At 52.3% G+C, this 27,828-nt stretch overlaps 10 protein-coding genes across 10 annotated transcripts; 4 read left to right on the forward strand and 6 right to left on the reverse strand.

Annotated features, from left to right (window-relative positions):
* Positions 1-5,265: 5,265 nt before the first annotated feature.
* Positions 5,266-6,573, forward strand: COL26b_010315 (uncharacterized protein; the record flags this gene model as incomplete). Its single annotated transcript, XM_053183021.1, has 3 exons — positions 5,266-5,333; positions 5,461-6,289; positions 6,532-6,573. The coding sequence occupies 3 exons, from the start codon at positions 5,266-5,268 to the stop codon at positions 6,571-6,573; spliced, it is 939 nt and encodes a 312-aa protein (XP_053033007.1).
* Positions 6,574-9,892: 3,319 nt separating this feature from the next.
* COL26b_010316 (uncharacterized protein) lies at positions 9,893-10,530 on the reverse strand (the record flags this gene model as incomplete). The annotated part of the gene is made up of 2 exons (XM_053183022.1): positions 9,893-10,207; positions 10,486-10,530. 2 exons carry the CDS (start codon positions 10,528-10,530, stop codon positions 9,893-9,895), a joined length of 360 nt encoding a protein of 119 aa, XP_053033008.1.
* Positions 10,531-10,801: 271 nt separating this feature from the next.
* On the reverse strand, positions 10,802-11,647 carry COL26b_010317 (uncharacterized protein; the record flags this gene model as incomplete). The annotated part of the gene is made up of 1 exon (XM_053183023.1): positions 10,802-11,647. The coding sequence occupies one exon, from the start codon at positions 11,645-11,647 to the stop codon at positions 10,802-10,804; it is 846 nt and encodes a 281-aa protein (XP_053033009.1).
* A 582-nt stretch (positions 11,648-12,229) lies between these two features.
* Positions 12,230-13,072, forward strand: COL26b_010318 (uncharacterized protein; the record flags this gene model as incomplete). The annotated part of the gene is made up of 1 exon (XM_053183024.1): positions 12,230-13,072. One exon carries the CDS (start codon positions 12,230-12,232, stop codon positions 13,070-13,072), a length of 843 nt encoding a protein of 280 aa, XP_053033010.1.
* An 852-nt stretch (positions 13,073-13,924) lies between these two features.
* COL26b_010319 (uncharacterized protein) lies at positions 13,925-14,856 on the forward strand (the record flags this gene model as incomplete). The annotated part of the gene is made up of 2 exons (XM_053183025.1): positions 13,925-14,074; positions 14,161-14,856. 2 exons carry the CDS (start codon positions 13,925-13,927, stop codon positions 14,854-14,856), a joined length of 846 nt encoding a protein of 281 aa, XP_053033011.1.
* A 1,265-nt stretch (positions 14,857-16,121) lies between these two features.
* On the forward strand, positions 16,122-16,442 carry COL26b_010320 (uncharacterized protein; the record flags this gene model as incomplete). Its single annotated transcript, XM_053183026.1, has 2 exons — positions 16,122-16,301; positions 16,377-16,442. 2 exons carry the CDS (start codon positions 16,122-16,124, stop codon positions 16,440-16,442), a joined length of 246 nt encoding a protein of 81 aa, XP_053033012.1.
* A 538-nt stretch (positions 16,443-16,980) lies between these two features.
* On the reverse strand, positions 16,981-17,835 carry COL26b_010321 (uncharacterized protein; the record flags this gene model as incomplete). The annotated part of the gene is made up of 1 exon (XM_053183027.1): positions 16,981-17,835. One exon carries the CDS (start codon positions 17,833-17,835, stop codon positions 16,981-16,983), a length of 855 nt encoding a protein of 284 aa, XP_053033013.1.
* Positions 17,836-19,901: 2,066 nt separating this feature from the next.
* On the reverse strand, positions 19,902-20,879 carry COL26b_010322 (uncharacterized protein; the record flags this gene model as incomplete). Its single annotated transcript, XM_053183028.1, has 1 exon — positions 19,902-20,879. The coding sequence occupies one exon, from the start codon at positions 20,877-20,879 to the stop codon at positions 19,902-19,904; it is 978 nt and encodes a 325-aa protein (XP_053033014.1).
* A 3,304-nt stretch (positions 20,880-24,183) lies between these two features.
* COL26b_010323 (uncharacterized protein) lies at positions 24,184-24,814 on the reverse strand (the record flags this gene model as incomplete). The annotated part of the gene is made up of 2 exons (XM_053183029.1): positions 24,184-24,196; positions 24,270-24,814. 2 exons carry the CDS (start codon positions 24,812-24,814, stop codon positions 24,184-24,186), a joined length of 558 nt encoding a protein of 185 aa, XP_053033015.1.
* Positions 24,815-25,077: 263 nt separating this feature from the next.
* Positions 25,078-26,741, reverse strand: COL26b_010324 (uncharacterized protein; the record flags this gene model as incomplete). Its single annotated transcript, XM_053183030.1, has 4 exons — positions 25,078-25,406; positions 25,458-25,928; positions 26,024-26,565; positions 26,617-26,741. 4 exons carry the CDS (start codon positions 26,739-26,741, stop codon positions 25,078-25,080), a joined length of 1,467 nt encoding a protein of 488 aa, XP_053033016.1.
* Between the last annotated feature and the right edge of the window lie 1,087 nt (positions 26,742-27,828).

A 27,828-nucleotide genomic window follows, 5' to 3' on the forward strand; every position in this document is an offset into this window, starting at 1 on the left:
TTCTGAGGAATTCTCGCCATGGCCGCGCCTTCTAGCGCGTCCCAAGCCGTCAAGACGACGCGTTCAAGCATCGATGAAGTCTTCCAACCCCGACGATTCCCGCACGAGATTATCCTCGCCATACTTGACGAATTGATTGCGGTCTTCGAGGCTTCAATGGAACGTGCCCGCTGGATTCTCACAGCCGAGTCTCCATACATTTCAAGTTTGGCATGTCAACCAAACTTCGTGCGACAGCAGAGACACCGACTTGCATGCTTCACGAGGATTGCGCTGATCAGCAAAGACGCACAAGCGCGTGCCAATCGAAACTTTGGCCGTCGTTTTCAAATTTGGGCAGTGCATCAGAAGCTCAGGAAGGAGATGTCTTGCCACATACTGACCCTGCCCAGAATCGACGAGTTTTTAATGTACTATAACCTTTTTTACTATATAAAGGGCGGGGTTCCGTGGACGCCTGATCTGCGGTGTAGGACGTCGTTGCTGCCCCATATCGAGACGCTGAATATCCCGTATATCTTGTCGCCTGACAGATTCGCGCGCATCTTGTCCGACTTTTTGATATCAAACTCCTCCGGACCTTTTGCGAGCGTCGAGATAGATTAGTCTCAATGTGGGAAGAGGAGGAAAACCTCTGCTCCCACGGCAATCTTCTCCCCGTCAACGAAAAAGTCCTCCCAATCTTGCAGGCGGGTTGCCCCAGTAGGCAGAGTATCGAGAAGGTGCTGGACCGGGGCGCTCGCGTCATCCTCGAGGGCTATATTGGCAGGAATGATGTCGAGGTGTTTTCCACGCAGAAGGGTCTTCGGGTGAAGGTTTCCCACTCCGAGTTGGAGTGCGCCTGCGACGCGACTCGCCGTGATTGGTTGGAGAGAAGGAGATACCTATTAGGTTCAGGGCGCTGTCTGTCCCCAGGCTGACAGACGTGCGAGGGCTGGTTTGTGGACATGGATACACGCGGCTGTTGCCTGAACAACGAGCTGACCTGGTCCTGCCGTGGTTGCTCAAGGTGTGTAGATGCGAGTCTTGTTATACGATGGTGCGACGGGATATCGAGACGCAACGTGCCAGCTTCAGGTTACGGGATACTTCCCCAGACCTCACAAAGTTTGGCGAGCCTCCCAGTTTCTGGTCATGTAGCACCTAGTTTCGTAGTTGTTGGGACAAACGGAATATTTGACATTTTTATTTCCTTGTTTTTGACGTCTAGTTCGATCTCGGCCTTCTTTTAGTGTCACATGAGCCCCCAGACTTGGACTGATGTCCACCATGGCATTACTTCTTTCCCAGATCTCTTGGCGTAAGAGCAACCCTCAGCCGCAGTCAGCCTTTGGTGCACAGCCAAGAAGAAAAGGCGAGTCTATAGTCAAGAAATCGTTAAGTTTCTTTCCAAAGCCAGTGCGGGGTGTTGCGATTCTAAGTCATGAACAACACCTCATCTGGGGCTGATTGAGCGTATACGTCGAAAATTTGGATGTCTTCTCGGGCTTGGAAAACCTCTGTGGATAGGCTACCGTTGTCCTGATGATCTTCTCATGCTAGGTATGCAGAACCAACAGGGTGCTGTGTATTAAGGTGGCCTGTCACGCGACCGGCCATATATTAAGCAGTTCTGGAATAAACCCGATTGCCAAGTGTGCCTCACAACGCCCCTGCGCTGGTCAGGGACGATATGCCCAAAGTGCTTTGTCTTCCGCCGCAAGACCTTTGTTGTCTTGTCGCACAGTCCTTCCTGCCTGCGCGCCGCACGCCGCTTCGTGAATTCTGTCCCTTCGTATCTGCGCTGAGAACTCCCAAATCATTGTCATCATCGTCATTATCATCGTCGTAGTCATCATCGACCTGGTGCGTGATGTCAGTGGAACTCCAAATCTGTGTGGAAACGAAAATTTACCTGATTGCATTGTAATCCCAGGCTTGAATGCGTGCTAGTGCCAATTGCTGTTCGTTTCTTGATGTTGTTGTCATGTTCTTAGGCTATGTCGAAGATGGCGGCGTCGCTCGAATAAAAGGTGTTGGTCTTCACGCCAGCTGTCCAAATGATATCGAAAAATGGGGGGATCTTGGTCGGGTCGGGAAAGGAGTCCCTGGTAAGGGGAAACAAATTGTCGTCGGTGTAGTCCGTGAAGATGAGATCCCTCCTCTTTGGGATTCCAATGAGAACTCTCCGTAGGTTGGGAAAGAGCTGCAAAAGTCTTTTGACTTCGTCGTCTCCGATTTCCCCTTTCAGAAACTTGATTGATTTCAGGCTATCGAGATGGACCTCCTGAATAGTCCCGAGTATCTGCTTTTCGAATGCGCACATGTCGACCAGTGAGCCGAGTAAAGACCACCAGAACGACAGATCCCTTCCTAACAGAAAGGTGTCTCCTGTGGCAATCCATGCCAATCCCAGATCCTCGAATGAGCATGAGGCAACCCTTGGGAATGGGGCAAAGTGTTTCAACACCTCCCTCCTCAGGGTAACATCAACCTGCGAGATCGTTCGCAGAAGACGAAATGGCGTTCCCCATCTCCCCAGCAAGTCCGCTTCAAACTCGGGGTAGATGATGTAGTCCGATGAATTTTTGGTCCAACTTTGGCGCACTCCCAGCGTCCACCTGACCCCGCCGTGTGTGCAATCGTTCTCGGTGATGGCGGCGTAGACATCCCCAATGGCATACTGAGCAATGTGCAGGACAAGCTCATATGGCAAATGGGTGGAGCTGGCTGCCATCTTTATAGTATTGTGCTCTATTGTGCTGGGGTGTTGGGCAAATGGAGTGTGAAAGAAATGTTGTGGCAAGAAAAGGGACTTTTTGTTATCCTCCCCTGAAAAAAGGCAAGTTGTGTAGGAGGTGAAATAGAGATAAAGAAAATTAGAGGATGTGAGGCTTCTTTTATATGTTTCGTTCGTCTAAAGTACGTTCCGTGGGCTGCTAATTCACTGTGTAGAATGTGAAATTGATGGTGTCGGCTGACCTAGCGATGGGTGAATTAAATGTGAGAAAAGGAAGCATCGAAGATTGGATGGAAAGCGAGTAGCAAGGTAGTTTTGTCAGGTGTCTTGAAAAGGTTGCCCATCCACACGTAACTACTTCCCCCTTGCGACACGAAATTCATTGCACCTACGTCGCCACTGGGGTCAGTGGATACGCGGATAGCAAAGAGCACATTGTTCATCGATGGATGTCCCTACACGGTCCTGATAACTACTCAACCGTCGAAAACTCTACCTCCAACGCTTCTGGCGAGTCTATGATATATAAGTTCGCTCCAGAGGCTCACAGCTGGACATCATATTGGTGTGCCCTGCTATTAAAGACGACTCACCTGGAGGTTGAATACCATGCAACCTGGCTGGAATTGACAGAGATTCAAGACCCGCGTTAGAAGCAGATCAGGACCGAAGGTCTATATATCCTACTATGAACTGAGAACCCTCATGGGCTCTCTGGTCCACGTGCAGCCAGAAACATCCGTCATGGTAAAACCTTATCGTCGAAATGGTTTTCAATGTCGTAGGCAGGGTACTTCAACCCGTCGGAGCCAAGCCAATGATTCAGTATCACGCCCTTTCCATTGTCTACATGATGTGACAACGACACTGGGTGTCAGGCGTCAGTCGGAGTCAAAGGTCTCTCCCGCTGCCATTCACATTTCGAGACTGTTTTCAATATTGGCCCTTCCCCGTTCTCTCGTCAGAGTAAACTGGCATATATAGTATAATGCAGTTTAATTATACGTCAGCGAAAATCGTGTGCGCACATGTTCAGGAACGGTTTGTGAGAGTAGGTGGTCTTCAGATCAGCATCAACCGGGCCGATGCCTATCGACTCGACATGATGCAGTTGCATAACAAAATAAAAAGCTTCTGGAAAGGTAAACTTTCTGTGAATGAGAGACTTCAGGTGAATGGAGCTGAAAATTCGTGCAATTAAGTACAGAGAAGTGATGTGTCTCAGCATGTTCCGGCGGTTAAGTCGCCCACATTCATGGGGTCTTGATGTTCCTAAGAAAAAGGATCCAATCTTCTTATCAGCAGACTTCCGTCACTACCACTTTTGGAGCCAAAGCCAGCACCATCCTGATGACGAAACAGCTGAACGTTGCGTCGAAACAAGTAGTTTTTGTAATAGCCGGTGAGGTAGAAGGTGACCTTTCGTTCCCAGATAGGCGCCCATAAAGGGCCACTTAGTTCAAGACCTGATGGTAACCTCATCAACGATTTCTCGTCGATGACTGAAACGTTTTCGTGTTGACAGTGATGATTCCTTGGAATATGGGCGTTCGTATTGACACCAAAGTATGACACGAGCGTCACGGACTTGAGCGCTGGCAATGCCGTGAGGATTTCGACGATTTCGGGGAACATGGTGAAACACGCCTCGACAGGATTCACAACAACATGCTCAATGAAGTGAAGGGCGGGAGAGTATCGGAGAGAGCAGAGAAATGATAGGGGGAAAATGATCCGAAATGCATCGACTCGAGGGCACATCCATATGTAGGTCACGCCGCACTCAAATGTTGTGATTGGAAGCTGAACAAGGGCAGACGCAACCATGCGACGTGTCTTGCGGTCAATCTGGTGGAAATTGCGGACGAGGTCAAGCCGATGAGATATGTCGGATTGACGGATAAATTGATGCTTGCCGAGCCAGATCTTGTGCTTTCGGTGGATCTCATCCCTAGCATCGGGCTCTTGGATGCTCAGGCTCAGGGGATGTTCTGTGGCGTCTGATATGGCATCAGCGATAAGACTCTCAACGACTTGGAGAAATATCTCGTATGGAAGGTGAGGAATGGGAAGGCCGTTGAGATGCATGGTAGCCACGTCTGCCCCTAGCTGTGAGACGTCGACAGCCATACTGGATCTGGGCGTTGAAGCTGACTGTTGAACTTCATCTGGCGTTGTTCGTGTTCAAGAGAGTAGGAGGAGAGTTGGTGTTTTATAGAGAGAATGCCGTACTTAAAGGGGCTGCCTTGAATGAACAAAGGTCAAAGAAGACTGTGCAGGCGGGTGCTGACCCTGGTCCGTTTATAACCAACTTCCTACTTCTTTCCTTTCATATTGAGGGTTCCATATCGCTGCGTCTTTCAACAGCTCCGCTCCCCTTGTTCACGCTTGATGTCAGACATCGAGGCCCTCGTCCAACAAGCACCCGGTGTTGAGCCCTGCCCTCCCACAAATCCCACAATCTCTCTGTCTGAGGGGGGAAAAAGATTTTCTCCCAAGCCAATCGACGAAAACTTGTTCTCGTCAACATCACCAGCATCGCCAACATGAGCGAGAACTCGCCTTCGTTGGGCAGCGCCTTCGCGGCCATGAGCTTCCGCGATGACAGTGCCAGGTACGTGATCTCTGGTTTCTCATGTCCATTTCCGTCGTCGATTCAGTGGTGGCTTTCCTGGGCGCCGGGATTGCGTTTGAGAGTCCTCAAAAATCCCAGCCGGGAAGGAGTGCTGACGAAGTCACAGCATCACTGCCAGCGAGAAGAAGCAGCAGTTCCCCAAGATTCCCTACGAGGTCGCTCTTCTCATCTGTGAGAGCCTTGTCGATATCGCTTATGCCAAAGCCTGCCAGGAGCCCATGACTTGGCAAATCACGGCTCCGAAGGCAGACGCCTCGTCTGCTCCGCTCTACGTTGTCACCGACAAGCACCGCCAACGTCCCGAGCCAGACATGAAGAGACGCTTCCAGATCTTCAAGGACATTCGCCAGGTCAACCGCAAGACTCGCATAATGGTCGATAAGGCCTTCCCCCGTGCTATCATGTACCACCAGCGCGACTGGGGCGACACCAACGACCATGACGTCAAGGAGGAGATGTGGCCTCCCATCTGGATCTGCCCCGATGCCGACATCTGGAAATTCAGACTGACGCACCCGCGCCTGGCCGCCGATCAGTTCAACCGCGCCCTCGGAGCCTTCTGGTCCCCCGACCTCACGCCCGAGTCGAAGGAGATCGTGAAGCACATCCAGACGTTGAAGGTCCGAAACCTCAATTTCCTGATCAACAGATTCGAGGCCCAGTGGGAGCTGGCGGCCCTGCCGAACCTCAAGAAGATCCATATGATCACCAGCTGCTTTTGGCCCCCCACCATGGCGAACGCCGACCTGGAGTATCTCTGGCCCATCGACCAAGGCGCGGTCTCGTTCCCCCACTTCCCCCACTTCTCTTCAGCCCAACTCAACCACGTGTTCGGTAAGCTGTGGGAGAAAGGAGTCAAGATTACCATGGTTGACAGATTCCCGACTGTTTCCAGTGTCGTCCTGGAGATGATTGAGACTCGTTATGGTGTCCATGTACGTCGCCTTCCTTGATCACAGTGATCGACGTCGTCGCCCTCGACGCCCGCGACGTTTTGGTCTCTTTTCGCCAAGCTAACTTTGTTCGAGCGAGCTCCATGAGGAGAGATTGGGATGATATGGAGGAATGCGCGTGGAGTTGCAGGACTGGTGGATAGGTCGCGGGTAGGCGGAATGAGGCTACAAGACGTGTGACAAGGGCGATGCAAGGGCAAGAAGGAATGCTATCAGATCAACAGAATGAAACACAGGAAGATGAAGATGTCTTGATATTGCGCTAAGCTGCTCCTCTCCTCGCTGAAGTGCTGAATTATGCGGAAGACAAGACGTAGACTGGCAGAAGGGGCAAGTCATGACCTTAAGGGACAAGTTCAACGTAAGCTGGTCGGTATCCTGAAACAAATCTTCAAGAGGTACCTCTGAAAGATCCATTTTGAAGGGTGTTTCACGAGTATGGACGACGGTAATTTGAAACTTCAACTTGAATTCACCTTCGAGGAATGCGTCGACCAAGCCCGAGCACGAGGCATAAAATCACTAAACTTCCTGAATAGATTCGCGACTAGATTATGAACGTCTTGCACATGCTAATCAGTCATATTCCTCCCTCTCTCTGAGGCAGAGGATGGGGAAGTTGCTCGACATCTCCCTGGGCAACGAAATGTACCACAGAGACCCGAAGCCCATCTCCTCCATCATCCACTTCCTCTCCGTCTCAACCGTATCTAGGTAACAGCGACACTCCCGGTCGATAAATCGGATCATCAGACCCTCGGGCGTTTGCACAAGCTCATTGCGAGGTGTCATGTCCTCTCTATCCGAATCTTCAAATGCGGTCAGCTCAAATATCTCACCGCGCTTGAGTAGCTTCCCCACAAGTGTTCCAGTCCGAATGGATCCTGCTCTGCAGCTATCGCTGCGTATGGATACATCGATTCGTCAATGTGAATCAGTTCCCCGTGACGGTGGCGGTCCTCTGAGTTCTCTGGTAGTGGTGGGAAGCGCCTGGCGTCCCCGCTCCCGTGAGAGGCTTGGATGATCTCAAGCGCAGGAAGAGATCCGATGCAGCGGATCTCCTCTGGACAATAATTGTCCAGTATACTGTGAATGCCATTAATTCTAATGATCCTCACGTGCTGGAGGAGAGCGGCAGCAGCAGGCTTCGGGTTGAGATAGACCTCTCGCACTGCTAACGTTTCATTAAACTTGGCCAGTCTGCCGTGCTCATCATTGATGTAGTCTTCTGGCTGGACTGGGTCCAGATAGTCAGTATCCAAAGTCGGCGGGTAGAAAACGTTGATGTTGGGACACACCCAGGCGTACCCAGGGTCGGTGCGGCCCTTTCTCCGAATGCCGCACAAGGGAAACCTCGGGAAGCTATTTTCAACGATCCGGCGGGAGTCACGGTTGATTCGAGTGGCGCTTCTGAAGAGAGCATAACGGTCTCTGTGTCTGTTTAAGTGCCTTCTGAAATATCCGTTCGAACAAAGAAGGATATAACACATGGATGGCGCCCATATGTGGCAGTCGAGGAACCAATATGCCGCGGTGGTCTCAGCCAAGGCATTGTCAACCATGGCTTCGATTATGAGGAGGAATATTTCGTAAGGGGGGATAGGTCTTGGTTTGAAATCGTTCTGTGGAGCTCTTGATGTCTCCATTTGGCAGTCGTTTTCTGGTGGCTGCGACATATCGAGGATGAGATTTCCGGATGGTCTTGTCTGCGAGACAGACTGGCTTTGAATGAAATGGGCGCTTTAAGCTACGCAGTGTTTGAGTTCGAGTGGTGCCAGGCCAGATACTCCGTTCGAAAAAGCGCAAAATGGGAAGTCGTTTTATATCCTAGCCTGACAGTGATGAAACCATGGAGTTGTCGGTGGAACTATGAAATCCATATGGTGAATGTCGGCAGAACGGACCCAGCAGAAAGGGATAACGCAAGGGAAGCTTGATTTACTCCAACTCGACCTCCATAGCCGAGCTGTCTGACGCGGTACCGTTCTGTTCTACATTCTGACCATTAATCTTTCCAATAATCTTCAGCTTTGGGTACGAGAGGGGCCACTCCTTTTCTTCCTCTCGTCGTCTTGCGATTCGAGTGGATTGCTTGACGCGGCCTTGGGGCCACAAGAGCTGTGGAAAGGTGCTTTGCGATGCCAGAATCTGCGATGTCGGCAAAAGATGCAGAGAAACACAGCATTCTCTCCAGCCTGAACCAATCCAGGTCGGGGCCGACGCAGGCCGCGACGTGCGCGAATAATGCAACTTCATTGAAATGCCTACTGGCGCCAGGGTCATGCATAAACAAGTAGAAGCATCTATTGACTTGTGCCCTGCCTCGATGGTCGATTTGGAGAATGTTGCGAAGCAACTCAGAACACCTTTGACATCTTGGATTGGAGCCGGCAAAGAGCAGGCTCGTCGATATTTGTGGCACCACCCAGAAGTGGCCCTTGACGACACTATCCGAGAGGCAATCATAAGGTGACGATGCATATCTTCTCGCCGCATGTGCGACCTAGACGGTGGAATAACCAGAGGTAGCCTGCAGAGTCTTCAGCGCACACAGCGGAACAGCAACACCAAGGTGCATAGAGAGTTAATCGCAGAAGGTGAGTTGTCCCCTCTATTAATTTCTGACAACCCATGAACATTCAAGATTCTGTCACATTCATCGTCTTCTCTGGCTTCGTTGTCGGTCACTTGCGCTGTTGTCGGCCTATGGCATGGTCGCCGGTCTCAGGCATGGTCGTTGGTCTCTAGCGTGGTCGCCTTTCTCCAAGACACCTTCTCCATCCTGCCCTTCTTCTCTCCTTCCCCCTCAAGTGCCTCCTGCCTCGACTCTCCAAGAATCTCAACCTCAAATGGGATATAAATAGAGCTGCGGCACATCACCTTCGCACACAAACTTCTCTCCTCCAACTACACAATCTTGCTTCACATCCTACTTCAAACGAGCACTGAGCGAGGGCGCAAAGGTTGGGCCCCACGAACACTCAAATTCCTATCGTTTCTACGATACAACTTTTGCTACAAGACCCATCTCTGAATCGCGCCTCCTACACTGCAACGGACGAAAGGACCTCTCTTCGTCCCATCCAAAGTCTTCTTTGTGAACTTCAGCCCTCCACACCACAAGCTGACCTCACATTCATCGCGCCTGCCGCTCCAGATAATCACACTAGCGAACGATCTCTTTCAGTCACCGCGCCAAATCTTCACCGCTGTTATCTTCACTCACATTCTTTTCATTAAAACACATCTCAGTCATCATACACCAACCCACCTCTCATCAGATCGACCTTCACAATGGCCACAGCCACAGGAACCCCTCCCTCGTCCATCTCCACGATCTTCAGAAAACTCCCTTATGAACTAATTCTCATGATCGTTGACGAGCTGATTTCGTCTACCACATCAAGCCTGCAGCCTCAACACTTCGAGTTCTACAGCCACGCACAGACGCTTCAAGTTGTACGTCGCGTCTTTTGTTCCAGAGGGCGGGGAGACTCTGTGGCTTTGGCAAAGGAGCGATATCTTCAGGTTCGCACTGTCCTCCAAATCAACAAAAGAATACGAAGGGCTGCTCGCAAAGCCTACCTACCTCTCGCAGAGAACAACCAGAAGGAATGGGTTTGCCTTGAGAAGGACATTTTTATCCTCGACAAACACATGCTGCAGCCAGCTGAAACCTTTCAGCACCTGACGCCTCACAATCTTCATGTCCTTCAGAACTTGCGGAACATCATTTTCGCACCCTACGACGCGCACTTCTTGAGAGCTGGAGTTGGCTCCCGTGGCCTCAGACTGATGGGGAGTGTGACCTCCATAGGCCTCATCAATGCCGCTTTCGAAGGGCTTGCTGACGCCAGAGAGCGTCGTCTCGAGGATGGCAACCCTCTCGGCCTGGTCCCACTGTCGGAGGTCATACAAGATGCGCACCCGTCAGTTAGTGGAATTCCTTCTTTGAGGGAGTTGGACACTTCTCTTTCACACGTCCTGGGAAGATTGAAGAGCAAGAACGTCAGCATCTTCATACAACTGCGGTGCCACGACATATTCGAACAACGCAACAAAGAGAACAGTTTTGATATAATCAGCTGCCCTGATGAGATCAAAGTATGGTTATCATAGGCTATGGACGGGGTCTGGAATTTCAAGCGGTGGATAGGGCGTTTTCACAGACTACAGACCGGGAGGTTCAGGAACAGCGAGCGGTGGTTAGGGGGGAGTTTCATTGCATATTCTAGCTTTTCATTTTCGATCGCACACTTGGGACATTAGAGCATAATAGATATCAGGGGCACATATCACCGTTATAGTACTGGACTTTTTTTTGTCGAGCTACTGCACAATGTTGTTCGTCGTGTTTGACGTCCTCCTTGCTATATAGAACTCCTCGTTTGGCCAAAAGCTCTTCCTTCTTCCAAATCCATTACTCAGCCAAGCGCGACGATAAGCCACCAGAAGACTTGACACCGTCGAAATCTGCCTCCCATCCTTCTCTCTTCAACCCTGGGTCTGAACCATAAACTTGCCCGGGCACCACTCGCTAGGGAGCAGCTTCATGGCGACGCCATCCTTGGTACCGACAATCTCGATGAGTAATTTCTCAACTTCACCGCGGAAGCCGTAGACGCGGACGCCCTTCTTCTTCAAGGGCCGGAAGACAGCGTTGAACCCAGCCCCATGGGTGACGTTCCAGATCGCCAGGGCGGGGAACATCTCGTAGTCGATGGGCATAAGACCCTCCTTCAAGTCGCGTCCTCGGCAGGGACGCTGGAAGCTTCTGACGTCCATGATGACGTCCTTCAGATTCGGCAGGGTCGAGAGAGCCGCGACGCTAGAGGCGTTGTCATCGGACCAGAAGCACGACGAGGGCGTGGCAACGCGCTGGATGGACTGGATCAGGGCGGCGGCCTGCGGGGTCGGAAGCATCATGGCCTGCCTGAAGTACTCCTCCTCCTCGATGGGGAAGGAGTCCGGGTCGGCGGCAAAGCAGGGGATGAAGACATCGTTCTTGGGGCGGATCCAGACGTCGACGGGCATCTGGCGATTGTGGGAAGGGGCGCGGATGAACTTGCGATGGACCATGGCGCGTGTGGCCTGGTTGATCTGCGAGGGCAGGCGGATGCGGTCGAAGCGATCCTGCAAGTTGGGGCATTGGCGGAGGTGGGGCAGCTCATCCCAGACAGCAAGCTTGGTAGGAGAGGCGAAATCGTAGTAGAGGGTCCACACCTTGACGAGTATGCAGGCCTCGGCCTCGGTGATGAGGATGTCGACGATGTTGAGAAAGACATCGTAGGGTAGGGAAGCTGGACCGGCTTTGCCGCGGGCTGTCTTCTGGAGAGACATGGCTGTGGCAATTTCGCTCTTGCTGAATTGAGGTGGAAGAGCAAACGTCTGATTTTTTTGTTTTTGTTTTTTAGCAAAATGAGAGAAAACGTGGAGAGGTGACTGACAAACGGAGGCCAAATGGAGGGTGGGAGCCTTGAGATGCTACCTCGACTTCTCGAGTGCTGTGGATGCTCGGCGCAGGTGAATGTGAGAGGTGAAGCGCAGCAGCGACGGCACCGAAACTTCTTTGAAAGAAGCTCCCTGCTGTGACTGTCTCAATTTAGAAGTGCCTAGGCAGGTGAGTGGAATTTACTAGATTTGAGATTTAAAAAGCAATCGCTTTCTTTTTTTCTTGTTTGTGGGAGTCTAGTTTGTTTACTTCGCTGGCGATGCACCTTCCCGGTAACGGCTCCATCGATGCCATGGACTTGGATGGAATCATGGTGAAAAATCGGTCTGCAGGCATCCTAGACCCATTACTCATTGCGGATGATATTGAAAAAAAAAGCAAGCCATTTTTCCGCAACTGTTTTGAAGAGTTCATTCTTTCTTCCTCCCAACCTCATCGAGGGTCAAACACCATCCCCAAACATCGCAACCATGACACCCGAGATGTCGAGCAAACGCGGCGTTCCATACGAGATCTTCCTCGCCATCATCGATATGCTCATCTCTGAAGCCGCAGCGCGTGCAACTCCTTACAAATTCTCGCTCACATACATGTACGAGTCCTCAACCAAAATCGCAATCAACCCATTTCCGCCTCCTCTATCTCCTAATGCCTCTATTGGCCCGGAGGAAATCACGAGAGAACGCTTTTACGACATTCGTCTGGCTTCCCAGATTAATCGCAAGACACGAGGCCTAGTTCACAAGACTTTCCGCCGAATTCCGATGGACCCTTGCCCCTTCATTAACGCCTGGATTCTTCCTGAAATCGACGACTTCATCCCGCTCAACTTGAGAGACATTGAATACGATTACCTTGACCAAGGGTACGACCAAGCAATCTTCCTGCCTACTCCATCGGGACACATCGCGATTGAAGCCATCCAACGCATCAATCTTCCTGCCTGGGAATATTTCAAACCTTCAAACGCCATCCGTGTGGCCACACTTCTTGCCCTTCCCAACCTGAAGCAGATCTCGGTTGAAATTGGCGGTATCGATCCTCAACAAGGCTTCGGCAATGTCCACCATGGAATCAGACCACTTGACGAGAAGAGGTTTTACTCACTCGCCAAGTGGATGCGCGACGTTCCCCAACTTCGAGGTTTGTGGGCCCCTTTCAAAAAGAAGGGTGTGAAGCTGTACGCGGAAACAAGTTTCACCGGCATCATGCTCATGGAGCTATATCCCGCCAAGAAGAAGATGAATGCTCGATACCTGCGACCGAACTGCGACTGCAATGAGTGCAGGGCCATCCAGCAAACGGCGCCTTGAAGATCGGGAAGACCGATGGGGTTGCGGCCAAGTCGTGTCACTAAACTTGAAGATGAGAAGACTTAGGATTCCAGGCTCAACGAGGGCATCCCCAGGGGAAGGATAGGGCAATGAGGTGGTGGTTTTGGTTTTGGTATGGACATGGATCGGATGGACCCCCATATGTACAGGCGTGGATTTTCTGACTTTCAGAATGTCCATCTGGGTGAATATGGATCTCAACATCAGCTTCTCGCGTTGAAGGCGCGAGGGATCCAGACGCTCTTCCTCCAAATCGCACAAAACCCATCTCGTAAACCTCTTCTTTGTCAGACCGGCACCCTGTGTTTATCTAATCGATAAGCGTTAAGCATTTCCATTAGAAGTGAATAGGCATCTTCGGATCATTCCTTCTAGCAGCCCACCTTACTTGCCTGCGCCTCCTACCTTCTCTCCACCTTCAGACTGCATATCCGGTTTGTCTACCATATTCTGGTTATCGGTAGGCGTTGTTTATCAGCCTGCTGCCTTCGTCTGTTGTCCTCGTCTCTGTCCCTGCTCCTGGCTCTGGTGCCGTCGCTGTCGCTTGCTGTCGTCGCACTCGTCCTCGTCTCTCATCCTCGTCTGCCACTCTCGTTCGCCGTCTCCGTCTCCCCTCTTTCTGAAAGCCTGCCTGACCTGTTTAGGGAATTTCAGATGCCTTCATCTGTCATTGAAAATTTCTCGCTTCTTTGCGCCGACAGATCTAAACAAGGCTTTCTGCTCACATCATCGCCGCCATCGCCATCAGAATTGTCGTCGTCGTCGTTCGTCGTCGTCGTTACCTACCGCTTTTACTGCCCTTCGCTGCAGCCCTGCGAAATCTCACCCATCATGGTTCCCCAGTCAAAGTCGTCGTCCCCCGTCCTTCCGTATGAGGTGTTCCTCAGTATAGTTGAGTTCCTCATCGCCGGTATCGAGGCAGAACAGTACGGCGAGATTGCATGGACCTATTATCGACATGATTTGCCCTGCAAGCTTGTTGTGGGCGGTCTCCAGTGCTCCACCTAGGGGGCCCCTTTGCGGAGGCGATGAAACAAAGACACCGAGATCTTCGACTGCCCTCGCAGATCAACCAAAAGAGCCGCAAGATGGTTTACCAGACCTTTCGACCGGTACCTACGTGTCGCCGTCTTGTCTCGAGCGGTGCCCTCGGCCAGATCCTGCCCGTCAGCGCTCTCATCTTGCCAGAAGTCGACGCCTTCGTCCCACACCATGCTGTAGTCCGGCCCGATTCTTACTTCAGAGGGGGCTGCTTCTATCCGGCGTACCACCCACCCATCCCGAAGTCACACGCCACCCTCGACCTGATCCAAAGCATATACATTTCATCGATCTGCAGCCTCCGCGCTGAAAAGTACGAGGCAAACGAGGCTCTGCTCGCCCTTCCCAATCTCAGACACATCATGGCCCTCATCGGCCCCGTCAGAAAAGACCTAGAAGAGATCGAAACTCTCCACGGTGGACGTCGCTCTCTCGCCCTGGATTACCAGTTGTTCTCCGACTTGCAGTACTGGGACACGATGCCCAAGGGTCGGAACTTTTGCTCCATCTGGCGTAGATTTCAGGAGAAGGGCATCAAGCTTTACGGACTGATCGGATTATCCAAACATTCTCCCAAAAAGTGTATCATGGAGATCTTCCCCTCGGAGGATGGTACTATGGTCCAATATGTCAGCCCCAACTGTTCTTGCTGCCCGAGAAAGCCCACATCGGAGAGAAGAAAGCTGGCGTCCAAGATGAGGTGGGCGCAGCTGGGCTGCTAGAGTCTCAGACACACACAAGGCCAGAGAGAACCGGGGCTAGAGAAGCCGTACGGACGGAGGGAGCAGACCTAGAGACAGGCCCAGAGAGAAATGAGGTAGATCAATGTTACAGAGAATCAGAGAAGGTCGGAGAATCAGCTCGAGGCCACTTTCTGGTCTCAGAGATAGAAGAAAGCGCAAACAGGGCCGGAGAGGACCAAAACCGGAGAGCAGGTCCAATGACAGAGGAATAAAAAGGATATTGAAGTTTCGATACTGGACAAGGAAGGAGAATAGAAACAGAGAACAAATTCACATAAAGGAGCCTAGTCACGCTCATGGAATGTCAACGCGAACTATTGCCGCTGTCCGAGACGGCCCACACTCGAGGGAAGCAGCATGGTGGTCGAGTCCAGGGCGAAGCCGAGGAATTAGAGTTGCAAACAAAGTCAGAGCCAGAGAAACTCGGAGAATAAAGCAGAGCAGAACTTGGTTACGAAACTTGGGGCTAGACCGAGACAACGCATAGATATAAATGACAAAACATCAGGTTTGCAGTAAGGGGCAGAGACACAGACACATTGCAGTGACATAGAACAAAGTTAAGGAACGCAACCAAGTCACATTCAACTCAGTAACTTTCCCGAGGGTTGCATTCTCACCTACCAATAGTTTCAGACATGAACCACGGTCTTGGCATCGCGTGGTAGTGTAGTCGATGCCCACGCTCCCGTCCGGATCGGATCAGTCAATACTATGGAAAGCTCCGCCTCCCGCTGCACCGAGCATCACACACGATAAATTCGGCCAAGCCGAGCATGACACTGATCGCTTGGCACTGGGAGGTTCTCTTGCGTTGCCGAGAGTGCCGGAGTCAGGCGACGAGGGCGATCTCAATAGCTCTGGTGCTCTTCATGACTCGGGCAGGGGTTAAAAATCATAGCATCGAGTTTGACCACGCAGTCTCATGCTCAAACTCTAAATTCCTCAACGACGGGCCTCGCGGCATGCTATGCAATAGAATCATCGCAACAGATTGATTGATTCCACCGGGGAGGTCCACATCAATCTATCCATGCGGGAAGTGGAGGTGCTATATAAGCCATATGGCAAGAAGCGACTCAATACAAAAGTCGGCGACATTTCTTCCCACGAGGACACCGCACCCTAGCCCACGCCCTTCTACATACCCCCCGAACAACTCTCTTTTATTGATTCTGCCGCAAAACTCTCTTCAAACGTCCAAAAAAGAACAAACGCAAACACAAATACGATTCAACAACAATATGCGCTCCTTCGTTTTCGTCACGATCGCCGCCCTTGCCATCGGCCAGGCCGCAGCTCAGATGCCGGCTCGCGTCCAGCCTCTCGCGCCCCGCCAGAGTGTCGAGACTGAGTGCAACACCGTGCCCGAGTGCGGCCAAGGCAACCTCGGCGCGACTTGCCAGGTGACCTGCATCGACAACGTAAGTTGAACACCGGCCTCCATTTTTCTGGGTGAAAGAGGATCTCGTCGCTGACATGTCTGGCCGGGGATATAGCCTGGAGGCGAGCGCAAGCGCACCGGCACCTGCAAGGATGGCACTTTTGGCATCAGCTGCTACTAGGAGACGTCAGGTCAAATTTGGCCTAGGTGTTGGACATCAGAGGTCCCTACTTTCGAATTGAGCATCAACATATTGGGAGGATCGGCATGAATGTTATACATATATATCCAGTGAGCGAACATTGTAGCAGTTGAGAATTGATTTCTTTCGGTTGCACAGGCGTGTTCTGCGAGTGTCGGGACCTGTCATTCTGGGAGGGCACTGACAAGAAGCTTCGTCCGTCCTATCTATCCTTTTGCCGCAGGAGGTTCATCGCATGTCCGTCCAACTTTACTCACGTGAGTCATTGACTCATTGTCAACTGCATGTCTCAACCCTGAATCGTGCTACCGAAGATGATCTCAATTTCCTATGACAGCGTTCATCCTCTAATCAGGTAGATGCCAAGAATGGCACAACCAGTCCGAGTCTTTTCCCCCAGATGCGAGCATCACATGATCTGTTCTTCCCGGTGAAAGCCCATTGTCCTCAGTTATCCCCTCCTGTGGTTCAAAGCGCGAACGACTGAATCATCTCCAACGCCTCCTCCGCAATGGACTCATCCTGAGCCGGGCGAGGCTTGCTCGGGGGGGTAGAGAATAGCCGTAACGTCGCCTTCCTTAGGAATCAACTCCATCACCTTCTCGAAATCCGCATTCCCGGCTCCGTAGAGCTTGATGCCTCTCTTCTCGTAGGGGCACCACGTCTTGTGCAGGGAGTAGGCCGTGCCGGTAGTCCACAGGTCCTGGAGGTCGGGGAACGTGTCCTGGTTGACCATGACTAGGCCGCTGTCGAGGTAAGCGTCCTCGAGGTGCTTCTTGTTGTACCGGCCGATGCTGACGAAGACGTCTCGAAGGTTAGGCAGCTTGGCAAAGTGCGCCATGATGTTGTGGTAGCTCTTGTTCAAGCAGGCCAGGCTGGGAAGGTAGAGGTGCTGCACGTGCTGGAGCATGGCGTAGCCCGCAGGCGTGGGCTTGGAGATGGCTTGGACGAAGCCGGCGATATTCTCAGGCTCCACCAGCCGGGTGATCAAGGGCATCACCATGACCTTGTCGAGGTGGGGGATGACCCAGGCCTCCACGGGGGCGAGCGTGTCATTGTGAGGCAAGGCGAGCGGGACGCGAACGAACTTTTTGTGCACGAGGGCGCGCGTCTTGGTGTTGACCTGGGAGGCGAGCATGATGGAGCGGAAGCGGGTCTTCAATGGATAATGCGGCTGGTTTCTGGCCTCGTCTTCGTCTTGAGAGAGGATGAAGGCGAGCTTGGAGGGGACGCGATGCTGGTAGTACATCCAAAAGGAGAGGGACTCCTGGCAGGCTTCGGCCTTGACGATGAGGGTGTCCACGACGAGAAGGAAGACTTCGTAGGGGACGGGGCCCCGACCGTTTTCGACGGGCTTGCTGAGGACAGGCATTCTGGCGGGTGTCGATGGCGTTGGCCCTAGTCGGAGGTAGGTTGGAGAAGTATTGTCTAGAGCGACTGTGTTAGAAGAAACACGCGACAATGGGGTTTGAACGAAAGATCTTAACAAGAGACCGGATTGATGAGATGTGATCATAAACTCACCTGTCAGACCGAACAAGCTTCCTCGGGGAGCTATGGAGCTGGCGTTACTGAAGCGAGGAAGACGCCTAGCCGGTTTTATGGCTGTGCGTGTTGAGAAATGTTTGCGCTTGCTAACTTGAGAGATGAAGAAATTTTCTCGCTGGTGAAAAAGAGCAGCTTGTGCAAGTTCAAAGGGAAGGAACCAGAGGCCCAGTCTCATGCGCCTTCCCATTGAAATCAGTTTTCACCTTCATCTCTGAACAAACGGATGTGCCGAGGGCCGCACACGTCAAGCAAACATACCTCCATTTGACACCTCACATCATGGCGTAAAAGAAATAATATGCGCGCACCACATCCTTATTCAAAGGCCTTAATAAAACAAAGAGCCCACATGCCATATGTGATATGGACTTCATAGTATAAGTTGTTGTGCTGCCTGGGATGCAAAATGCGTCTTGATTATTACACTTGCCCATATGTTCATGCCCCAGCCCCAGGTGCCCTCGATAAACCAACCTCCATGCTGGAGTCCGTACGTCTCCATGTTTCTTCCGGTCTCCCAATCATATGTCGCAGGTGCAAATAGGATTGATTAGTCTGCTTCGCAATCCATCCGCAGTAGGCACCAATTCCAGCTTCCTCCTCTCCGCGCTCCCTCCTATGCCGACAAACACTTTGATGCCCCTCTCTTCCGCTCGCCAACAGAAGTATTCTAGTGCCTGGCGATGCCAGCCCGTCCACCTCCCTATTGTAGGGAAGAAGTACCCGCTCAGCGGTATGAGCTCAGCACTGGGATGGGGATGGTCGATTTCGGGATACCGATAGCTTGCACTTGTGATGACAACCTCGGAGTTCAACGTTATCTCTTTGATGTTGGGGAGTGCCAGTATTGAATCGACGTCGGCTTCGTATTCTTCCATCAGAAAGTCTCGTGGAAAGCCTTGAATATTGACGAGGGATTGAACTAAGACCCGGTCCTGAGCTAATGGGTACTGGAGAGCCTGTCTGAATTGAATGCAATCGCTCGGCATGCTGCAAAATATAGGATTGAAAAGATCGGTTTTTGGATGTACCCATAACGGAGATGCTTTTTTGCTGTATGAATCCCAGACTGTCATGCGCGGAAACTTGCGCTGGGCGATGCCACGAGTCTTGCTGTTCACCTGCAACGCAAGACGTAGTTGTTCAAATCTTCTCTTCCTATTCCGTAGCGTCCATCTCGGATTTGAGAACAAATCGGTGACTTGTACGTCAAGCCGTGACTCGGGTTCAGAACGCGACGATAGGTAGAAACACAAATCCATTGGCTCCGCGGTGACTTCGGCTTCGAGGATGAGAATGTCGACGACGTTGAGGAAGACCTCGAATGGAAGCGAAGGCGCGACTGGACAGGCCGCCATCGCAGGCGATAGGATGTGCTCGTCGCGAAGCTGATTGTGTCCACCTTATCTGTGTAGGGATTGAAGAAACCAAGTGTTTTGCGCCGCGGGGAAAAGAGAGGCGATCGCGAAAAAGTTCTGCGTTTGAGTCAGTCAACTGTGCAAGAATAGTCTGGAGGCTTCCGTGCGTGCTTACGACGGTGTCGGGGTTCGGTGAGGCGCGATAATATGATGGCCAGGGATTTGCGCGTCGTTGATGCATCAAGTCAAATCGACCTCGGCGACAGACAGAAATATCCCGACAAGGCAGAATAATGTCGGGAGGCTGGGCTGATCAGACGCCATTGTCGGCGGATAAAAGTAGACAAAGACGGTGCCGACGCGACTACCTACCCCAAAGACAGGCTTTCTTACATGTGGACAAACACTAAAGAAAAACAGGATAGGGGTGATGGGGGCGCGACAGATCCAAGTAAGGACTTACGCGCTACACGGACGAATGGGAATCGCTGACGTCGGTCACGATGGCATCCATGGATATGTCTGACATCGGTCACGATGAATCATACCACCCCGAGGATAAACTTGAGTTACCCGAGTCGTCCAACCCACACGGCGATCCCTTATAGCATCGACATTCGGGATGAACAAACTTCATTCTTGTGCCGGCAGGAGTTTGAATCAACTCGATCGTCTTCCAGAACCAAAAGAATCGCGGGTCGATGCAAAAGATTTTGATGCCCCTTGCACGAGCTTTCTCCGCCCATATTGCGTAATTTTCGTTCGGTTCGTCGTCGTTGAAGTATAGTGCCAGCTCTGGGAAGAGATCTGCGTCAATTGGAAGCAAGTCGGCATGGGAGTGCAGCTCTTTCGGGACCGGTACTGGCTCGAACTCATCACCGGTGTATCCGATATTGAGATTGATCTCGCGCAGATTTGGCAGGGCGTAAACTGTCTCGAGTTCTGGGACCCAGCCCTCGCCGAAAAAGTAGGGCGGAAAATCGTGGACTACCTCGATGCTCTTGACGAGCTGGGCGTCGAGTGGCGTTGGGCTCTCGATCGCACGCTTGAGATTACCCTGTTCTTCGTCGGCGTCGGTATTGAGGTAAAAGAGATCTAACTTTGGACAGACCCAGCCCATGTGTCTCGATCGGGGCCTGGCAGTTCGCATGGGAAAGGGGACAAAATGCTCGTGGATAAGTCGTCTAGTATGGTGGTTGATCTGCAAGGGCGCGCGAATGCTGCGGAAGCGTCTCATCTGGGTGGAATCGTGCTGCCAGGCGAAGCGGGTGTGAATGAGAATATCAAGCTTGGAGTCGTATCTCGCGTCGGAGTACGTGAGAACCATTGCCATCTCGTCGGCTATCTCCACGGCTTGGGTGACGAGGGCTTGTAGGATGGCGAGGACAATTTCCGGCGGCAAAGACTCAGTCATTGATGACCGGCGGATGGTCGGCTGAGGCGCTGTCTTAGGCGACGCATCCCAGGCGATGCTTGAGTTGCTTGACTGATCGGAGTCGCAGTAGTCCATGATGTGTGGGCGCGGCACTGCAGGAGGATGAGGAACAGCGATCGAGGGCAAGGTGCGGGAAGGCAAGTGGTTTATCCTTTTGCATCGATATCTAGGACGTAAAAAAGGACTTTCTTATCATGACCAGAGAAATGATACGTGAAGTGAATGACGATCCTTCCAGTGGTGGACTGAGACATAGATTCAAAATCCGCATTCAGCGATGTGAAGCCTGACGACAAATGCAAACAAGTCAGCGCGGGGAACTTGAGAATACCTATACCGGTGATACTTCCGAGAACGTTTTGGGCCTCCATTCCATCAACGTCGCTCAGTTCGTTTCTGGTGGAGGTGTAATGTTCGTGGATGAAGTAGTCAAGGATGTTGCGATGTCAACCCAGCGGCGCAGGCACATGCTGTTCGGATAGCAATCCAGTCATCGAGGTAAAACCTGTTGGCTCGTAGAATAATGCGTTGCGACCGAAATCTTCGAGTCTGTCTGGTGACTGGAATTGCCGGTATCCATCGAAAGTTAGATCGCGAAGCTGGATCTCGCATCGATGTGTTCTTTGCTTTGCATGTCGTCCGTATCTCGCGCTGGGTCGAAGGCGGGCAGCCTCGGAATGGCCTTGATATCTCGTGTTCCACAAGATGCCGTATTGGACAGGCCAAGCCAGGTCCAACCCTTGCTTGTGCAACCGCAATGCTGCAGCCTCTTTGTTGCCTCTCAAGTTGCTCGAGAAAAATGATATGGTGGATGGAATGAGGCGGTGACGGGTAGCTGCATGGAAGGCAACCGCGGCAAGGAGCTCCTTTTGGGGGGCTCGCAGTGTCCTCGCGAGAAGGAGGAGTTGGGAAAGTCCTTCCTTCCTCTTCTGTTTTGCCATCCCATGCTGGGCGCTTCTCATTTTTTCACCACCAGCTACTACTGGAAAAGAGTGGTCTTGCTGTCGCTGCAATAAAGTTTCGTAGGTAAACTGCGCGGCCAATTTCCCAGCTCAGGGCTGACCGTCGATACGTTACAGATCGCCGCACTTTTGACTTCAAGCGAAATCACCAAGCCATGTGTTTTTGGTGGGCTTGCTTCGGAGACGACTGGGAAGAAGACGACTGGTGGCCTTGGAACCTCTTTTGGCATCAGACTTCTATGCAGTACGCGGCGCAACGCCAATTGGAGTGGAATAGTGACCATCACGGCCATCATGGAGACACCAACGACTCTGACGACGATCATGACGACCATGAACATGACCACGACGACGACGATAGCGACAGCGACGACAGCGACTAGCTGTACGGCGAATGCCCACATGTCTCCTTAAGCTACCTCCCAAAGGGCACCAGAATCACAGTGTTGCCGATGCAAAACGCGGGCAGCGAAACCAGGTAATAAAGACACCGTGACGTCTGGTTTCACCTTTCAATCCTCCAAAACGCTCTGCCCCAAAGGAAAAAGACGAGCACCTGCGCATTTTCAAAGCATTCCGCCTAATTTTGTTCTTCAATTACCTCTCAGGACAGGTGGCCTGGCGGATATTTTCTTGCCGACCACTCGACATGTGCCACTTTCGGAATTGCATCTGGTTCATTTTCAGGATTTTCAAGTTCCAGCCAGATGTCGCTTCACCCACAACGTTCTCGAGATGCCCGTTGAGTAAAATGTTGTTCGATACATGCTCGAAAACTCTCTGCGGTTTTCACCGGTGGAGTTTATGCGCACTATCACTGGCTTCGATTTCCGCGTCTTCCAACGGAGACATGCTACGATCATTTACATACTTTCACGCCTGTCTTTCTTGGAAGAAATTGATGTCGCAATCGGTGATGTCCATCGAGACATGACAGGCCAAATAGCCGAGCATTCGCACGGGGGCCTCCAGGCCTTCGACGAAAACATCTTTTCTGACTTGGCCTCTTAGAAGGAGGTCTATGGGTTGGAATTCAGCAAGTTTTTGAGACTACTTGACGAGACTATTGTTGATGGCGAGAAGGCAGTGAAAAAGAAGCCAGTCGACATCATATTGAAGGGGTCACATGGGATCCTCAACATGAAGACTGCGAAGCTGAATGCTACATATTCAGAAACTCGAATGTCCTTTCCTCACTAGGTAGAACAACGGGAAATTTGGACAGGATTTCATTTCGCCTTGATTCCTCAATTTCCTTCCAGATGGCTTCACGTCTGTCCCATTGTGCAGCTTCTTCGTCGGTGAAAGATCCCTTCCTGCGGCGGTGAGCGAACCACGCCCAGTCCATAACGCGCCTGTCTTGTGGTGAGGCATGCTCTGCATGAAGTTGGTTCCGGGTTTCCAATCATGTTCGCTCCCGATCTCGAATTTGTCTACCTCTGGAAATATCAGAAACGGGACATCCCTAAGAAACTCAGGGTATCCACTGTAGTACCACAAAATCTTATTGTAAGTGGCTGCATAGATTACGACGTGGGCTTGAAGTACTCTTCGATGAAGGAGTTTTCTAGTCTCCCGGCAGACGCTCAAGGGGATCCGCAAAGCTCGGTACCGTTTCTTCTGCGCCAGGGTATTGCGAGGTAGTTCCCTTCGCCGCGTGTAAAATCTGACGGAAAGGCGATCGCCACATGGTGACGGGTCCAAGAAGGAGAAGCCGCGCGAGCGGAGCTTCAGACGAATAGGCTTGTCGGATGAAAGGGAGGACAACACCTCGTCGATGAGAAGCCCGAAGATGTGAATGGTGATGTCCCAGGGGATGTAAGGCATTGCATCTGAGACGTAAATGATCAGCCCACCGATCCTTTGGGGTTGGTTGAAATATCGAAGAAAGCATCAGAGTGCTATGGACCTCTGCTGACCTTTTCGCTCCCAGATACACCTGTGATTCTTCTCTATGAGTTTCGACCTGCCACGATGATCCGAGCGAATGGCATAATGTGCTTTTTCTAGGTACCAAGGATCGCCATCATCACCGTGATTGAAGAATCTAAACGCCATATGATGGGGAGCCCACGTCTTGCATATAAACGTATTGGTCTTGTAAGACAGGCGCGGTCCATCGGGTGTGACCACCAACTCGGCCCAGTCCCCTGTTCGAGAGGCCGTGAGCCAGATGGGAATGTTCCTCTCCCTCAGCGGCCTTGTGTTTTCATAGAAGTCGGATCCTCTGGTGAGCGCCCAACCACTTTGAGTAGGGTGGCTCAAAACGGGCTCAAGGCCGTCGTGGGAGTGATTCTTGGGAAGTGGCGTGATATGAGCCGGCGGCGCCGCGCCCACTCGAACTATCCGAAGGCTCGGCAAAGCGGCCAGTATTTCGACGAAAGGGCGATACTTGTCAGTGAAGTGAGAAAAGCCAGTTACTTCGATGTGCTGGAGAAAGTTGACAAGCAACTTATCACCAGGCAGCGGGTTTCGCACGGCATCGAGTATGTGAATAAGGGACCTCTGAGTGTAAGCCAATCCCGAGTCCTGTTCGGGTATGTAGAAGCTGTCTATCTCGGGGCAGATCAACCAGGGCACTTCCGCATTGAAGAGAGGTTTGCGTACCACAAGCACGCATTCCCCAGTCTTGAGTTTGTACGGGAAGATTCCTCGGTGTGCTGCGTTTCGAGTTGCCCGGCTGGTACCGAGGGGAAGTCGAAGGAGTCTGTATCGCTTCTTCTGTGCCTTCGAGTCTTGTTGGGACATCTCGAGGATTTCCATGCAGTCCTCGTAGCCTCTGGCTTGGTTTCCGACCTCTAAGCGGCTTGCATCGGGGGCCTGGGTGTCGGTGCACTCGACGACTCGGATCTTCTTGGTGCGGTCGTCTTTGGTTGCGAGAAATGCGATTGTATCGTCTATGATGGACTCGATGATGCAGATGAAGATTTCATGGGGAATGGTTTCTGGGCCGGGTCTCCCAGAGAGGGCTGGCCGTAGAGAAGGTCTTGGGGGCGGCCAAGGAAGGCTGTTCTCGCGAGGTTTTCGGACTGGCAGAATGATCTCCATGTTGGGGGGAAAGAGAAGATTGACCGTTCTTCGCGTGAGAAAGAGAGGAATTAGAAAGATACAGGTCGACAGCTTGCTCGACGGAGGCAAAGGGTAGATATTATTGAGGGGTAATGGACATTGACGTTCGGGAAGTTTGGCTTGGCAGATGCAGCCCTTGTCCTACCTGGCCAGCAACAAACCAACCGTTGCAGTCTCAGAAGAATGGGGAAAGCACAAGCGAGCGATGAAATCAACTTCCGACGGCATTGAGCCAGACTGCCTCAGAAAGTATACCTAAACGCCGGATCATCCTGGATGGGAACCCGCTGCACGTCGGCCTTCCTGTTCTGTCGCCTAAAGTACCACCACATCAACGCCACCAACAAGATCAACAAGAACTGCGTCACGACCGCGCACCACACGCCAGTCCGGTACGTCGGGTACTCCTGCTGCATGAAGGTGCACGAGGCGTAGATGCCTCCGATGGCGGCGAAGAGCATCTGCACGCCGCTGGCTACCGAGCGCCGGCTATTGGAGCGGACGTTATTGGATTGGAAGGCGATGATGGTCGGGAGGTTGCCGTTGCAGCCGGACACGCCTAGGAAGACACCTGGAAAGAGTTAATGCGTGCGGCGGGTATTGGCATCCTCGACGGTCTTACCAAAGTATCTCACACCATTGTTTGAGTGATACGCCGTTAGGAGAAGTCCCGTCAGCGTGATGGCCGCATTGAGGACCATCCACGGCATCCTCAACCGCGTCTTATCCGCAACGTAGGCGACGAGGAGAGTCCAGATGATGCTGAAGAGATATGGCGGGGCGCAGAGGAGGAAGACCACGGCGGTGGAGTAGCCCAGTGTGGTGAGGATGATCTGGATGAAGTAGGCGAAGGCATAGATGGGCGCGGAACAGCAAAGGAACATGAAGCCGTACACCCACAGCTCCCAGCGTACGACGAGCTTCGTGAACTTTTGCCAGGTCAAGGGATCGGGCTCCGCGTCGCCTCGGTCGCGCTCCACGCGGTCGAGGATGGTTTCGATCTCCTGCTGGGTGAAGGCGGTTCGTTTTCCGGATGCGAGGAGCTGGTCTGGGAAGGGCAGGGTGAAGATGTATCCGATGAAGGAGAAGCCTACTGTCAGGGCGCCTTCGATGCTGAGAGAGGTTAGTTGGGTTGGGAAGCGGGTGGCATGTTGACTTGCATGAAGATCCAACGCCATCCTGCGATACCGTGAGCTCCGTCCAGCTTGATGATGGCGTAGGCGAGGATGTTGCCAAATGCGGAGATGAAGAGGTTGATCATATACCAGAGCGCCATTCTGGTCTCAGAGGTCAGTGGTGATGAAGGGATGTCTGGCATGAGGATCACTTGCCTCTGCTGAACTTCGTATCGCTGATACCAACTGCTCAAAAGATACATACAGCACGGCAGAAACCCGGCCTCGAAGATCCCGACGAGCATCCGACAAGCCACAATCACTCTCCAGTCATTGGCAAAGCCCATGCCAAGCATCACTATGCCCCAACTAAAGACCAGACCATTGAGCAGGATCTTCGGGCCGATGGGTCTTAGCGCCAGGGTGGTGGGCAGCTCGAAGAGGAAGTACGTGATGAAGAAGACGAGAAGGGCGATAGAGTAGCGATTTCCGACATCGAAACTGAGATCTTGGTTCATGCCGGCGACACGTGCGTTGGAGAGGTTCACGCGGTCCAGACCGGCGATGGAGTAGAGGATGCCCAGGATGGGAATCAGCCGCCAGTCGACCTTGCGTCTGCGCCTTCTCAGCTAGGACCATGGCGATAATCGTCATTGAGAATCTTACCGGACGCGAGCTTCAGCCGTTCTCTGCTCCAGCGAGATGTCACTCTCAACGAAAACATGCTTGCGATCTTTCTCGTCCACCACCACATCCGCCTCGTCAACATATGGCTTCTCCAGCGATGCCATGTCGATCAACTTTAGCCAACATGGACCGAGTCGAGCCCTGATCCCGAACCCAGGGGCCCGGCTCTGAGGGGCCTACTTATTCTCGACCCGATCTGCCGGGTAAATGTACACATGGCATCGTTGCAGCAGGATCTAGGGTACGGGCAACGTCAACCGAGCCGTCGTCTAGCAAGATCCGCTCCGCGCCCCAACGTCTCGTCGAGGCGTCTCATTGGATACCATAAAGAACCAGGAGGGCTATCGAACCCCAAACCCCGGATTCTGCAAAGACGGAGGGCAGAACTGTCGCGGGGAAGTGGGCCGGGTGCCAAAAGGGAGCCAAGGGACGTGGATGTTGCTGTGCGGCTCACCGGATAAGGTTTTCAGATGGAGCTCCAAATTCCCCTGTAACGCCGACCGGCTTGGCGTGGCCTATGTTTTTTTCTCCGGTAGGATGACGACGTTGGTTGACTAATTTGCAGATAGGAATTGGCATTCAGACGATTTCCGCGGTTCCGAGCGTGGTTTGAGATACGGATTCACCCCGCCGCTGATAATCGCTGACCGCTGATAATTTCGCGGGTCACAGACAATGGCAAAAGAAACACCACGTTGATTGAACGTATCGAATGAAATCACTAAGCTGATGAGAGATGAACTGCTGCATATGCGAGGCATCTTCACAATCACCTGCATGGCTGTTTCAGCCGTCAGTCGCCTGACTGACATGCTCACTCACCTCACTCCTGCCCCTCCTTCGGCTTCGGGATGACGGGAGGTGTGGTTTCGCCGAAAGCTGATGTGAGACGGCGCGTGAGCGAGAGTGTGGGAAAACACTGTGGAGGGATCCATCTTCGTTGATCGGAGCCGAGAGCGGAGATGACACTTCCGACGACCCACTTTACCCGGGAAGCCTTGTGCGATGGATGCACCTTCCATCCAGAACCAGATTAGGAACGGCTGGCCAAAGCTCGGACCACCGACGTCGATATGGCTTATCGCTTCTGGTTTTTTTTTTCCCTTTTTTTTTTTCCCTCTGTCACTGTGCAGCTTGCCAGGTTCATCCTTCCATGCACATCAGACTCAGCGACTCATCATCGGCCGAACA

Source organism: Colletotrichum chrysophilum (assembly GCF_026319265.1).
Source record: "Colletotrichum chrysophilum strain AFK26 chromosome Unknown scaffold_109, whole genome shotgun sequence".
In the NCBI taxonomy this organism is placed as follows: Eukaryota; Fungi; Ascomycota; class Sordariomycetes; order Glomerellales; family Glomerellaceae; genus Colletotrichum; species Colletotrichum chrysophilum.